This window comes from Acromyrmex echinatior, chromosome 2, assembly GCF_024713525.1.
Source record: "Acromyrmex echinatior isolate Ae372 chromosome 2, ASM2471352v2, whole genome shotgun sequence".
Lineage (NCBI taxonomy): Eukaryota > Metazoa > Arthropoda > Insecta > Hymenoptera > Formicidae > Acromyrmex > Acromyrmex echinatior.
Genome location: NC_141853.1, coordinates 2,202,600 through 2,218,733, shown reverse-complemented (window position 1 = coordinate 2,218,733; position 16,134 = coordinate 2,202,600). Strand labels below are relative to the sequence as shown.

General features: G+C 32.7%; 2 protein-coding genes and 1 long non-coding RNA gene across 5 annotated transcripts in view; 2 read left to right on the top strand and 1 right to left on the bottom strand.

The window, feature by feature from the left end:
- LOC147910396 (uncharacterized) overlaps positions 1-16,134 on the bottom strand; it is a 52,154-nt gene that overhangs the window by 393 nt on the left and 35,627 nt on the right. The gene's annotated exons all lie outside the window — the stretch shown is intronic.
- Positions 1,235-4,388, top strand: LOC105145599 (uncharacterized). 3 transcript variants are annotated; one of them, XM_011055265.2, is made up of 7 exons: positions 1,235-1,356; positions 1,465-1,591; positions 2,006-2,950; positions 3,219-3,483; positions 3,578-3,729; positions 3,822-4,006; positions 4,111-4,388. In XM_011055265.2, the coding sequence occupies exons 2-7, from the start codon at positions 1,479-1,481 to the stop codon at positions 4,281-4,283; spliced, it is 1,833 nt and encodes a 610-aa protein (XP_011053567.1). In that variant the 5' UTR covers positions 1,235-1,356; positions 1,465-1,478; the 3' UTR covers positions 4,284-4,388. The 3 variants fall into 3 exon arrangements, with proteins under 3 accessions (XP_011053567.1, XP_011053566.1, XP_087259478.1); XM_011055264.2 differs by having other exon boundaries at positions 1,245-1,591; XM_087403352.1 differs by having other exon boundaries at positions 1,245-1,591; positions 1,950-2,950.
- On the top strand, positions 4,827-16,095 carry igl (IQ calmodulin-binding domain containing protein igloo). Its single transcript, XM_011055262.2, has 4 exons — positions 4,827-6,084; positions 13,279-13,536; positions 13,608-13,732; positions 15,944-16,095. Exons 1-4 carry the CDS (start codon positions 6,006-6,008, stop codon positions 16,091-16,093), a joined length of 612 nt encoding a protein of 203 aa, XP_011053564.1. The 5' UTR covers positions 4,827-6,005; the 3' UTR covers positions 16,094-16,095.

Here is a 16,134-nt window from a genome sequence, read left to right as displayed (position 1 = left end):
TGATGTATGTTTAAATAACGGTACGTTTTGTATTAATGTTTTTTTAATGTTGCGTTAGCCATTAAAATTGTGTTTATTATAATGAAAACGATATTTCCTATGTATTTAAACGCTTAAATATAACATTTAATTTTAATACTGGAAAGATAATTTATTGGGATCTATATATATATAATTTTTGCCATTTTTGGACGAAATTTTAATATTTGAGATCCATTTTAAATTACAATAATTATTACAAGACCGGTATACAAATAAATTAACTAAGTAAGAGAAGCGTCAACTTCAGTTTTAAATTAGATGTTGATAATATTTATATATATGTATTTTTAATATATTTATGTCAGATATATGATTACTTTCGAATTTTTGCAATACAATCAATCTGATATAATAACAATAATAATAACAATAGTAACCTTATGAATTAAATTTCGTCATTGTAGTAAAGAAACTTATTGCAAAAATATTACCTCATATTATGATCAAGGTAATCAGATAAATTATCCATCTAATGAATCTAAAATGAATTTATTTTTCACCTATAATTTGTGCCAGAATTAAAATAGAATTCTATTTTTATATTTTTATTATTTATATTCTACAGTATTTTTATATTTTTATATACCGCGTAAAATTGTAAAATATATTGTAAAATATATCAAAATATAATATATATTGTAAAATCTATCAAAATACATAATATATAAACATACATATCATAATTACTTATAAAATTAGAAACAAAATTCCATCTTAAAATCTGACATAAATATATATATATATAGATTGTTTACAATGAATTTAATAAATATTCAGTTGGAATGAATTCATTGTAAAAAAAGAAACAGCATGAATTTGAAATAATTTCAATGTTTTTTATTTCTGTTATATGTGTTTTCTTATTCGTACTAATTTATTGATTAGATTTTGGATAATTATAAGAGATTTTTGTTTTTAAAATTCAGATTTTACTTATTGATTTATTTATTCATTTATATATTATAATTTTATTTGTATTCACAATTATAATAGAAGTATTTAAAAAAAATAATAGAAAAATCGGAAAATATTCTCTCTCTCTCTCTCTCTCTCTTTCTCTCTCATTTGTGAAATATTTGATATTGATTATTTTAAAATTGTAATCTTTAAACGCGCACGTATATTCAACTTTGACAAGCTAAACAGTTCTGACAACCCTCAGACTTGATTTATCCCTCAAATAGAAACAACTTGAAATTATCTACATTAGGCAACGTAGTGCTGCATACCGAAGCTGGTTGCGAGTTATCGATTTTCCTTTGATGTTTGATTCCCTTTATCTTCAGAAGTGTCAACAGTGTAGTACTTGCAGTAGTGTGTTTATACTTTATTGTTATAAATTTATTATTTGAAAAGTAACTAGGTTTATCTCGCTGTGAATTGAGATTTAATGATTTATCGTATCGCGTGTTTTGTTTATAGTTTAGAAACTTGTAATGGAGAATAAAGGAATTAGTCAGAAGGAATACTTGAAAAAATACACATCCTTAAACAATGGAGACGAAAAAAAAAAGAAAAAGAAGAAGAAATATAAAACAGGAATGAAAACGTAAGAATAAATTTATAAGTATTTTAATTTAATCAACGGTGAATATTTCGCATCGAAGTTAGGTTATGTTGTCAGTTGTGATGATATTCTAGAATGCAATGTAAACGGTGGTTGCATAAACATAATATTAATACGTTTCTATTATCCATACAGTCAATCATTTTTCACATTTTAAAATTATTGAACATTATTTTCTAAATAAAATTATATTATTTTAAAAATAATGCTAAAAATTTAATTACTCAGAACATATTTCTATCATATTTTTGTTGAGATATTTTTACACATGGCGATTAATATATTTGCGCATTTAATTTCATCATATAATTAAAAAGCTTTCTTGGTCCTTATAAAATAGTTTTTGCAAGGGAAATCTTTGACCTGAACGTGAATCGGATGGAAATATTTTTGCAGAGTAAAAATTATAGATGATGATATAGATTTGAAGAATATGAGGCCTATTGAAGAAGGTGAATTCAATATCCTTTTAGAGGGAGAAGATGCTCCTCAAATCGCTGGTATAGTTGATGAACGTGGACCAGTTGATTTCACAGATAAACGAAGGTGGAAAATTATAACTGAGAATGACGAAGGCGATTTAACTATTATTAATCATATTATCGATAAAGACAAAAGAAATCTTGATGAGGCAAATGCCAAGCAGGCCAATGACAACTCCGATTTGAGTCCACCTAGAGCTAAGCATTCTAAAAATAAACATGTGGATTTAAGTCCTCATGGACAATCTAAAGGTGATAGTTCAGACTTGAGTTCACCTAGATCTAAGCATTCTAAAAATAAACGTGCAGATATGAGTCCAAATGGACGATCGAAGGATGATAATTCTGATCTGAGTCCACCTAGACTCAAACATTCTAAACATAAACATATCGATTCATACAGACGATCTAAAAATGATGATTCAGATTTAAGTCCACTTAGGCAATCTAAAAATTATGACTCAGATTTGAGTCCATCTCGACAATCCAGAAATAATGATTCTGATTTGAGTCCACCTAGGAAACTTAAAAATTATGACTCAGATTTAAGTCCACCTAGAAATACAAAACATCGGACTTCGGCTCACAGTACATCTGGACGAAGCTATCGAAGTTCAGGTAACAAAGACAGTGATTCGGATTTTAGTCCACCTAGAAAAAATCGCAAACAGAATCTAGATACAGATTTATATGAAAACAGAAAGAAAACGAAGGGCAAAGATTCAAGTACATCTCGGCGTAATGATCATCGATCTCGGAGGGATAATTCGCCACATTCCATTTCGCGTAGAAACAATAGAGGGCATGATTATTACGATAAAAAAAATTTATCCAGATACGGTAGACAAGATGTTTCGAGGTAATTTTGACGTTCGATGAAGATTATTATAATCAATATTCTGTTTTTGCATATAATTGATTTTTAGTTTTAGAGAAGAATATATAATTAATATTCGTTTTTTTAATAAACTTTTATAATATTTTGAAATTAAGAAATTTCTTTCAAATACTGAATTTTTATTATTATTGTTTTCAATTTTAGGAAATTTTATTATTTCTCATTCTTTAAATTCTGTTGCATATGAATTAACAAAATGATAAATACGTATAATAATCTTTTTGGACAGATCGAACAGGGATAAACAAGAGAAGAAATATGAAGATAGAGATCATAAATCTCGATCATATTCGGATACACGGGAGAAAAGAAAAAAGACGCGATGGGATGAAGAAACAAACGTTTCTGAACATGGACACGCGAGAAATTATTCCAGAGATCACGATCGAACGACAAAGACATTAGATGGAAAAACAGCAGGATTTCAAGCTGCAACAGCATTGCGAGAAGAAACGGAAGCTCATAAACGACAAGAGGCGGAGCATTTTAGCAAGGTAATATTCTTTATAGTTCGAAGTTATATTTATAAAAGTATTTATTTATTCGTGAAGGCTACAGATAGTATAAGTTAGCGTTGAATTGTCTCAGTTAAGTAAAGAGATCACTGGGGAAGGACAAGCTACGATTGTACGTGACAAAACGGGAAGAAAGCGCAATTTAGAAGCAGAAGCAGCAGAAAAACAAGAACAGGAAATGAAACAACGAGAGATAGATGAGAAATACGCCAAATGGGGCAAAGGGTGAGCTATTTTTCTTTCATCTTTATTTCATTCTTGCTTTTCTGATAAATTCTTTGATTCTCTCGCTAATAAATGTTCATGTCTTATTCTAGCTTGAAACAAGTGGAGGATCGCGAGGAAAAATTAAAAAATGACTTATACGAGATGCATAAACCTTTGGCGAGATACGCAGATGATGCAGATCTAGATAAAGAATTGAGAGAACAAGAGAGGGAAGGTGATCCTATGTTGAAGTATATAAAACAAAAACAAATAAAAGAGGGAAAAAGAAAGCCAGGTATGTAGAGAGAGAGAGAGAGAGAGAGAGAGAGAGAGAGAGAGAGAGATTTCTTTTCCTATTGTATACTTAAAAAAATTGTCATTCAATCGTTTTAATTGTAGATCCACCACAATATCAAGGTTCGTACGCGCCAAATCGATTCGGTATTAAACCCGGTCATCGATGGGATGGGGTCGATAGAAGTAACGGATATGAAAAGAAGTGGTACGAAGCACAAAATGCAAAAGTAGCTTTACAAGAAGATGCCTATAAGTGGAGTACAGCCGACATGTGATCATGTTCACACATATGTATTACTATAGCAGAAGGAGTTTCCAATTCTATTTCTATCGATCGTTAATAAAGAAGAATCAATAAAGAATTTTAAATGTTTTGATAATTTAAGTATATCTTTTTTTTTTCTTCCTGACAGACACGTGTAACCGTCCGTGCGATTGCTCCAGTGTGAAAGAATCGTTTAGTCTCATTTCATTATTCTAATCTTTAGTCTCATTCTTGTTCCTCGCAAATAGTAGTCTAACATCGCGCAAAACAATTGAGATATATTAGTAAGGTAACACGCGTGGAGACCGCGAAATCGATATTCGTTCCAGAAAACGAGAAGAACGGAGAAGCTGGCGCCGGTCTGGCAATGGTCTGCCGGCGATGGTCTAGGCGAGTGGAATACCACCATCTGCGAAATCGATCGTGCGCTTTTAAGGTCGCTAGAATCCACTCCGGATGGCGGGTAGTATGGGAGTATTGGGAGTGGCGGAGCGCACATTTGACATAGTCATTCGCGGCGCGTGCGATTAGGGAGGCGATTACCGGATCGAAACGGTTTACGGTTCGCCGTACAATCGCATCGTGCAATCTCTATCGAGTCCTGGCGTCGAATCCTCGCGGAAGGACAACCGTCATACATTGGTAACACTGAGGCTTGCGCTTTAGGCTTTCATAGCCAGCGTGTCGCTTCGCGCCGGTTAAAACGCGGCGATCTCTTCCGCGTGCGTGCCGTCGCCGCCGCCGCCGCCGCCGCCGTCGCTGCCTCCACCGCCTCCACGGCTCCTCCACGGCGCGAGAAACGGAGGTAACTGTGTGGCGCGAATATATATCTGTTGACATATACATAGACTGGTACGATCCGGCTTGGTCGCCACGCGAGCAAGGGCAGGGTCGTAAGCGAGCGACGCCAGTATCGTTCGCGACGTCGACGGGATTTCTCGTCTTTACGTGCACAGCTCGCGGTGATGTTTGACTTTCGGTGAGTCACGATCGGCCGGTAGAATCCTTCCTTTGTCGAAGGAGACAACGGCGACAGGACACCAGGCGTCGCGTGACAGCGAGACGCATGAAGAGGTGTCGGATTACTTTCAAGTGTGAAGGATTGTCTCGCAGGTGCCGGCGCCACGCGACGTGTCAGTAACCCCCGAATAACGGTGGGATGCAAGGGGTGGGCGCAGGAATAACGTACATATATGTATGCGCGCATATGTAGATGAAGAGAGAAAGAGACGGAAAGCGAGAAGGGAGAAAAGTAACTTCGAGGAATAAAAGTCCTCGAATTTTCACAGTCGATTAAAGGTGCAAGATATACTTTTGAGAACTTGAAAGAAATTTTAGTCGCTACTAGAGACAGCTATTTTTCATTACCAAAAGGATAATTTAAAAGGATGTTTGAGACGTAGAAAAAGTACGACGCGACGTTTTACAATCGCGACGTTTTATATTCTCGAACAGTGAATGATAGAAAAAGCGAGTGAAAGAAAAAGAGTTAATAAAAAGAAAGACAATAGAAAAGTGGAAGACGAAAATTTATACTGATTAGCTTTTTGAAAAAGTAGAACGTAATTTGTATTTACTACAAGACTAGTCTCCACTGAGAAAAGTGATGACTTAATTGTTTTTACTTGATAACGCAATGTTAACAAGAGAACTACAATAATACGGGTACTTTTTGACGACGTCCGATTTAATTTGACACAAGAAAAGTTAAGAGAAGAACGGATCAGGAGACATGGGGTGTAATACCAGTAAGGAGAGCGTCCAGCCGGCTGTAGAGGAGGCGAAAGAAGGCGATTCCATCAAGAACGGGGGTAAGCGGTCATCCCTTTCAATTTGTCAATCGTACAAGCAATATTAGTCATTATGCAAATTTAAAATAAGCTATACGATAAACGTGATCTAATTTTGTTTGCATATTTCCGCTTTACTAGAGTTTGCGTGATATTAAATTTTTGTACTGACGATGATTAACCCTCTCGTGTTATGCTTTTTCTGATTTTTATGTTTTGCAATTTTTTGCATCACTCTAATCTCTAAAAAGTGCGACTGTCGCAAAACTACGGCGTTGTTTATCTTGACAATGACACAGTCTGCTTTGTTTCACGATGATAAATGTACCTCTGTTCACTTTGTTAGATTCTTCAACCTGATTGCGTGCACGCTTCAGTAATAATATCAACGCAATCAGTAGGGTCGGCAGAACGGACGACTATTTTCCTCATAACGTTCGATGTGCACAATGATGAATATAGAAATTTTTAGCATTCCCTCTGAAATATTATTCTCCATGTTTTGCAAGCTACGAAATCATTCTTGATCATCCTTTCAATAAACTGCGGTGAGATTTGAGTTATTAATTACGATCGGTCGAAATCAAACGAAAATTCTTAAAATACCTTTTTTTTTTTAAATCAACAATCAATAAATTATTGTTTTACTTCAATCGAATATATAAAATAAAATTCTTGATATAAACGATTTTTAAGAAAACTGTTTGTATAGTAAAAATTATTTAAGAATAAATTTTAATTCTATTTGTTTTATTATTTACAACGGAATTGGACACGTAGAATATGAACTCATAATTGATATTAATAAAATGGATATTTTTGTATGCTCAGATGTCATTATTTATTTTCGATGTCTTATTAGATTTTTAGAAATTTAACGTTATAATTTCCTCCATCTTGCAATAATACCATTCTCGATAACGCGCCAGAAAATAAACGTATCTTGGCAAATGTAAAATAGGACGCTCAACGCTCGTGTAATCCGATGGGGGTATATCGAAATTCCGAATAAAAGTGCTGATCGCGTGATGTATGTCAAGGTTTAACCCTTCACTGTTTCTAGAACTACGAAAGTTTCCTTTTATAATCGAGATACGACAAGATGATGGAGTCTAGTTAAAATAGACGAAGGAACGGATTTAATAAAAGAAACATTAATAAAAAGCTTCAGCTTTCTGGAGCGCGATGTTTTTATCATAATAATCACAAAGTAGTATTTATGGGATAGTAATAAACAGTAGCTGAGTTTTCGCAAGTATTAATGAACGTTACAGTAAGAATAACTTGTAGTAGTAATAACAATAACAATAATAATAAATACAGAAAATCGAATATTGATTTCTTCTCGTTTGAGATGTTTATTCAGGATTTGGTTGAACTTACGTTCTTTTTTTAACAAAATGATAATGTCTTTTCTTCGCGCGTTTTCAGTATTGCACTACACAATTACAAGAGTACATTGATTTATATTTAAAGAACTTGATTTATCAGAAGTTGATACAGCAAATTTAATTATTGAGTTTCGGCAATTCCTACTTTACTGGCTGGTAGTAAAAATCCGTGCAACGTAACTTGGAGTTCGAGTAAAATCAATTAGCTCGAAGTTTCGATAAATTTCCGCATGTGAGATACTGATTGTGAGTTTCATCAATACCGACGCAACTATATAGAGATTCCAACTATGTGGCTCGCATAAGAATGCCGATCAAACTGCGGGAATGATGAATGGAATCGATATATAAAAGTTTTGAAAAGTTTGGTGTAGCGTGTATGTTAATCGCTCTTGAAAATAGAGTTTCGAGCTTTTGCAAACGGAGAACGAAAAGCGAAATGTAACATTTAAAAATTTTTGTTAAAACGTTTAAAAATTGTTTTTTTTTCTTAGAATAACATAGAATATCTTCTCACATGATAAGGATGATTTTGCTGAAGTATCTAAAAATTTAGTTAGAAAGAGATCTAAAAATAGATCTACAAATAATTTTATTAGACCAAAAATATATGTAATGAGATATATAATGTATATATTAAATTGTTACATACGAATAAACTGCTGTCGGCTCACATTGGCATTTTCTCATTACATCATTATATTTATATCGAGTTTATCTTGAAGAGCCTTATATTATATTTTTTATTTTAATTCTACCATAATTAATATTCTATCTATTTTAATTCTATCATAATTAAAATAATTATGTAGGATGCTTAAACTGGTTACTAGAATGTTAAAATCTTTCGCAGCACTGTTCATCATGCTTGAAATTCCTACATTCATTATGTGTATAATTATTTTGATGAATAACAAAGTTATTTTTATTATCTATATCTATAGCTAAATTTTTAAGTACTTCCACAAACCATCCTTTCTATGTGAGAACGTAATGTTTCACCGTAAATAAAAATTGTTAATATTTTAAGAAAAAGCTTTTAAATATAGTTTTGGTTTTCCATTTCATTTGCATTTGAAAACTTTGTTTCCATATCCGTATTTATATAGGTTAAAATATTTTGTTCTTTCTATGCATAGATATTTGAAATATCAAAATAATTTCTTGAATCTTCAGTTGTATATTTCCAACAATAAAATTCCAATAAGTTATGAATATGTACGCATATGTGTACTTTCTGGTAACTGAACTAATATCTTGTAGCAAATCTAATTATAACAATCTATACATAAAAAATAACACGTCTGACCTAGTTCTGTCCCGTACAATTGTGGATCGTTATCATTCCAGGCTCAAAGTGACTGTACTTGTAATTGAAAGTAATTCTTTTTTTGTCCCAAAGAATATTTTACACGTGATGAAGTGTAGAAGATAACAAAAAGAAGTAATATAATAATTGATGTAAACTAAGCCACGATTGCATTTTTCTTCTCAGCGAGAGTTGAATATACAATAGATTAAATGTTACCCTTTGGCTGTATAATAATTTCAGTATTTGTGATTAGCAATGAATATAATCAAGTAATTATCAAATAATTAAATAAGCAGCTTATATATTATACAATTTATACAATTTATACAATTTATCATCCACTGACGTAATTTTAATAGAGCATGTAAACTGTTTATATATATCGGCTTTTCCTTTAATCCTCTTTCATCGTTGGCTTCTTGGCAATTTAAATGTCATAACAGTATTTTCGCTTGCGATTAAATCGTTTGCAAAGCATACTCTATATTGTCTTTTTAACAAAAAATAATATAAAGGATAAATTCAAATATAAAGCAAAAGAAAACTTTGTGGGCCGAGCTAGATGTTTTTGCTAATATGTAATTTACAACAACTAATGACAAATATTTCGACCTTTTATTATAATAACAGATCATTCTTACTGCTACAAGATTAAAATATAATTAATATCGTCAAATTTATAAAATATAGATCAAAGACGCGCGCAATTATTAACCTTTCAAAGTTTATTCAATAACCTTTGAATTTTAAAATGTTTGCTCTCTAATTTACGTTTTATTAAGTTCGATATTAATTATATATTTTGTAACGCTGAGAATGATTTGTTATTAAAAAGGTCGAAACGTTTGTTGATACATGACGTAACAGCGATAATAAGTTATTGTAAATTAAATAATAATAAAAATATACATCTCGGCTTACAAGCGTTCTTTTTCTTTATATTAGAATTTTATTGATAGCCTCGTCATTTTTTTACATTAAAACAAAAGATAATAATTTTATAATAATTTATAAATCGTATTTGTAAAACTTGTTATTAAGATACGATTTTCTCAGCAGAGTTCTGCAATACGCAATGATGCAATTGTTTGAATATATATAATATTTAATTTAATAGATTGAATAGGCACGATAGTGTGAGAAAAGTCAAAAAGACTTTAACTGCAATTGAAAATGCATAATTAATTAAAATTCCAGATATTGACAAAAAGCATAAAATATTTCGGTTTGGACCATTTCCAATATTTTAAAAAGAAAAAAAGAAAAAAGATCAATATCTTTTTTAGGCCGGGAGAGTCCAAAAATGGAGCGAAAATAATGTTTTCGACAATCTTCTTATGTTTGTAAATTAATAGAGCTTAAAAACATTCGGTCGCAAATAGAAATACTCGATTCTAGTTATTAATAGCAAATGAGTAAAAAACCAGAAAATATATAAAAAGTTGGAAGCACAGAGGGTTGAACGACATCCACGAGACGGCCCTGTTTCGCGGCGTGTACTCGGTCGCAGGGCGAGAATCCGAGGACTGCGACTGCGAACGAGCGGCGCGGCAGGGCCGTGATCGGTCACTGTTATAAACGGGGTCGTCGGTGCCCGGGAACAGTCAGTTGCACGTCAGACCGAGCCGCGTGTGGATGTGCAGGTGAGAGGCCGAGCGAGCGAGCGGCGACGAAGGTGAGTCGCAGCGCGAGTGCGACCCGACAGCCGCCACCTCGCGATGCAACGATCCTCGCGTGCATGCCATCGTCGGCGGAAAACCGGGTTAAAAGAGGCGGGTGGCGGGTGGCGGGCGGCGATGACCGGGGCGGGGGCTTGAAGTGATATTGTCTCAGGGCACGCGAATCGCGCTTGCCACTGTTAATATCGTGTATAAAGCGCGAGGTAAAGTCCAAAATGATCATCGACGACGCGATTGTCAGGTGCAACGCGAGTCTCTTTCTTGTACTTCGTACCTGCACATCCGAGGACACCATATCGAACGCCCCCCCCTCGTAACCGGGCCGGGTCAAGTAAAATGGGAATCTTTATAATAAGCAACGGAAGTAGTCGCACCCTCGGAAAGCCCTAAAATCTATTTGAGATCAGCTGTTTGACTGATCGACTGTTATTTCGCAGTTAACGGATGTAAACCGATTGATAGAGCGAAATAAATTTTCTCAGATATTTAAAGAAAAGAAAACAGTCTTTATCAAAAGTGAATCTCAAGATTTGTAAATCTTTTCACCAAATGTACTTGAATTTATCGTTACACGTTTTTTTTGTGTTTAGATACAAGAAAAGACAATAATCTATTAAACATTTTGCATAATTTTTAAACTACGAAAAATCTTCTTTCAATAAAAATAATTTGAAACTGATTGATATTTTATTAACTGATAATAGTAGGTTGATGTTAAAAATATTCTGTTTTTTAAACAAAAAACATGGCATTTAATTGCAAAATAATAATTTATAAGTATAATATTAATTTAATGTCAAAAGTTTATCATTCAGAAATTATTTTTATGACTCTTAACATTTTTTTTTCGACAGAAATATCATTTTATAAAAATAAAATAGTTTACGATGTCGCTAAATTTATCTTTAGTTTTAATCGACATATGAACAACAAACAAAAATGAAGTTTATCTATTTAGAGTTAAAAAAGGTTTTATAATCAAGATAATGTTTCTCTGGAAAGGAAGTTTGATTTCCTCGAGAGTTGTGGTAACAAGGTCTGGGTAGATCGATGGCGAAACATCCTTGCGTGATATCACAAGAGAAATAAAGCAAGTCCAAGCATTTAAAAGACATTACTGCCGTAAAAATATCGAGACAGGCGCGAAGGGAATGCTCGAAGATGAAATCACGATACAAGTAATTTAGTCCTCAGGCAAGCCTTTTAGTTCTAAATGAAATGTAATGCGCGTTTTTTATGTACGTGCATAAAAAATGTATGTAATTTTATTCTTTTTCTTTAATAAACTTTTTACTTTCTTTGAGAAAGCTTTACAATATATATAAACATAAACGTCGATAATATTATAGCGGACTTGTACGATCGATCTAACTTTGCACAATGTGACAAAACCGTGAATCGCATAACTGGGGAAGAATTCATTGCTCGTCACAAAAATGTCACTGTATCTCTTGAATTTCCACTTGGTCCGTCAAGTGGAGTAATCTAAAGAAACGAAAAGTCGCGCAAAAGCGCTCAATAGCTGGAGAGTACTCTTTTCTGAAAGAAAATTCAGTTTCCAATATTGTCACACTTGATCCTCGTACTTTACATTTAATTATTTCATTCATTTAATCTCGTAAAACCTGAACCAATTCATAACATTCAATTAAAAAAAAATCAACTTAATCCTGCTCAAACATAACACATTATTTTATTTCTAAAAAATTCAGAATGTACTTAAATTGAGAATATAATGGAACCCCAGAAATAGATCTTGGTGTAAAATACGAGAATTAACTTTTATTATTGTTCCTTCGTCAGAAAGGATGAAGAAAAATAATGATAGATTCGCTGGATTACTTTTTATGATCTTCAAAGGAAAATTCGCACCGTGTGAAATAATTGCTTATGTCGATACGTCGATTAATCACTGAAGGCACAAAGATTTAACTTTGTTATAAAAGAGATGGAAGACTCGATTAATATTTGTCACATCATTTCACATCAAGGCGTGAAATATTAAAAATGTATATTAGGCGCCGTATAATCTCGAACGTGCAGCGCGAAAATAGAAATGCTAATCGATACTTGTCGCTCTGGACGTGTCTGTGGAAGGTGAAATGTTCGGAATAAATGTAGGTGAACTGTGGCTAACACGGCAGCCATTTCTAATATACGGGATGTATCAGAAGCCGCACCCTTTCTCCTCCAATCTTCTATGGATTTTCGGACAATTTATAGTCATTATTTTCTTAAGAAAAATATATTTGAGGGCAATTACAGATGTATATCAAGTAATTGATATATTCAGTTATATTTCATTATTTGTGTTCGACTCTTATAAAAAGTGGCAAAGGCTCTAAGTTAAAGCGAAATAAGAAACAAAAGTTAACAAAAAATCATAGCGGATGTCGGTATGTAATGTTAACAAAATATTTAGTTCATTATTCGTAATGCATTACATACACAACAATTTGAGTCTTTTTCAATTTAATATAATAATTTAAATAGCGCAAGAAAACATGGGTTAAGATATAATAAAATATAATATAATAATATTAAAACCTACATCAAAGGATGAGAAAAAACATTAACAAGGAAATTGGATCAAAGTCGTTTACCTCATGCAATTTACCGCGAATGATAAATTAATTTTATGTGTATAATATTTTATTAATATTATACATCGATATCCATTTTGGTTCTTATCGGCTTTTCTTTATATTATCATTACGTCCGTTATTATTGTTCAAGAAACTTTTAACTATATCAGATGTAGCATCTCTAATTCACACTCTGCGTAAAATTAAGCCGAAAGCGAAATTATTTTTTATTTTACTTCTATTTGAAGATATTTCAAAGGCGGCCGAAAACAGCGCAACGAAAGCGGAGTCCGCAGACGAGGGGAAAGAAAACGACGCAGACGAAGAAAAAGAGAAAGAGGCAGCAGCCACAAAAATACAAGCAGCTTTCCGTGGACATCACGCTAGAAAAAGTCTAAGAGTGTCGGAAACAGCGTCGAAAGAGACACGAACCGACGAAAAATCCTCCGAATCTACGGAACCTACGCAAGAACAGTTGCAGGAGGAATTCCGTACCGACGATCAGGGTGAGCGATTATACATTCTATGATATGAGTTCGGAGCAAGAATCATTTTTGAAACAGCTTCTATTTGATAGAGCTCTGTAACGCGGCGAAAAAGATACAAGCGACTTTCCGGGGCCACATGTCGAGGAAGGAACAAGCTGCAGCCAAGTCGGCGATGAATATGGTTGAGAGTGCAACTGCTAAGATAGAAGAAAAGGTAAGTTAATTGTCAATCTTAAATATGTATACATATAGACCTGTTATTTATTGATTGCAGAGGGTTAGAAGCTGCTTTATCTAGCATCTGCCTTCGGCCTTTCATACAAATTTTAAACACGAGTTCTATTGACTCTTCAGAACTTCATCTAATCTAATATCATATCTAATTGTCAGGAAAATATATTCGATCATTAGTCATTTTTTATTATCAATATGAAATAAATTTTTGCTCCTGATTAAATCATTTAATGTAAAATTTGATTTAATAAAATTATTTGAATTATAGATACATATTATATATATATATATATATTTTATATACACTGAGAGAAAAAAAATGCAAGTACTATAATTTAACTATAATTTGTAATCATTTTTTGGATCAACTATAAATTTATAATTGTTATATTAATCACATTACAGCTGCTTCAACATTGAAATATTATCAAGAAATGAAAGTAATTCTACTTGTAACGAAGTTACACTTACAAGTTACTTTTTTGGTAACGGTAAATTTTTGTAACGGTAACATCTTAACGTAGTTACATCTTTTTGATAACGATAATGAATTTTATAGTTACTTTTATCGGTACTTTGGATACGGCTCGAGTAAACACAAGTCATTCATAGCGTTTGAGACTAGAAAGCCCTTAGGCACTCGTTCGCTATAATTGGTGGTTGTCGATTTTTTAAAAAGTAAGGGAAAAGTAACAAAAAGTTACTTTCTCAAGTAACGATAACTGTGACGAGTTATTTTTAAAAATTGATAACTAGTAACTTGTTATTGTTTCTATTCGATAACGAGTAACTGTAACTTGATACTTTTAAAAAATAACTTTGCATTCTCTGATCATTACTATATGACATGCATAAGTTTTTCCTTATCATGCAAATTAGTTTTTCTTTACCATATCTCTTAATAATTATTATCATGTAAATAGTTAGCGAATGTTAAGAAAATAATTATATTCACGATTTAATAATGATTGCATTTATTACATAAAAATGATTATTTTTATTTACTATTACATTTACTATTTAGTATACATATATGAGGTTATTATTATTACTTATAATAATAGCAGTAACCATAAAAATGGATTTCCTAACCATAATTTTTTAACCATACAATTATAGTCACAAATACTTTTTTCTCTGTGTGTGTACAGTAATTATAAATATATAAAATTCAGAAAATAATATATTCTCTCTCTCGATATTGAATTCAATAGTTTATAATTTTTATAATTTTAAACATTTTTGATTAATTAATGCTTATAACAAAGAGTTTAACAAGAATTTTCCAAGCAAATTTTAAAAGTTATTGAAAATTATTGATTTATTGATATTAAGAATGATTAAAGAGATAGGATGAACGCAACTCATTATGATAAAGAGTAAGATACCTCACTCTTTATGTAGTAAATATCCTATCTCCTAGATTAAAGCTCCCTGAATGTTACAAGAAAAGATTTTTTATTAATAGAGTTTTATTGATAAATAATGAATTAATTATATAGTCATCTTTCAATAAATATTTAAGAAATAATGCAAATTAATATCTCAGTAAATTCATTTTTCACAAATTATATTGCTGGAAAGTAATAATCGCGTAGTTTTTACATTGCATTTTATATTAAAACAAAATTATATATTAAAACAAGAATAAATAGCTAAGAAAGCTGTTGTAATCAAAGTAATTTTTTTTCTCAATCTGGTATGCCGATATCGATTCGATCGATGAAGCGGTAATGACAGGTTTTGATATACAAGGTCGCTGTGATCGATCATTTCTGTGCCGAGATCCGTGAGAAAAAGCTATTGTTAGACTCTTTGACATTACATTGATCCACGAATGCTCGGCGAATAATCGACAGTTACCTTCCAAGCTGAAGATGATCATCTGGGTATCGAAGCGCTACTAAAGCTCATCCCAGGACCAGTAGACCGGTATGGCCTACAATGTTTAAGTTACTTTCGTGTCGTATCGATTAATTATGTACGGACTAGTTGATGCACAGCGGGATTCCATGCAGTCTCATTTAAGATAAGAAGGGTAACTTCGATAAATGTGAGAGACATCCCGTTTACGAATAAGTTCCAGTTCGGGGAGCCGTATCCGAGGATGAAAAAAATTTAGGGTGCCTTAAATTAACGAACGACCATAGCGTTTTACGTTTTACGTTCTTTTGTTCAAATTCTGCTGCAGATGCAAGACGCTGTTCAAGAATTAGAGGGGATCGACTTGGCCGATCCAGACTTGCATAAGGCAGCGACTAAGATTCAAGCAAGTTTCCGCGGTCACAAGGTCCGTCAGGAGGTCAACATCCATTCTACTGCCGACGACTCTAAAAAATAAGACGCTTACTCAAATGCAGGGATGCCGGGAGATAGAATACT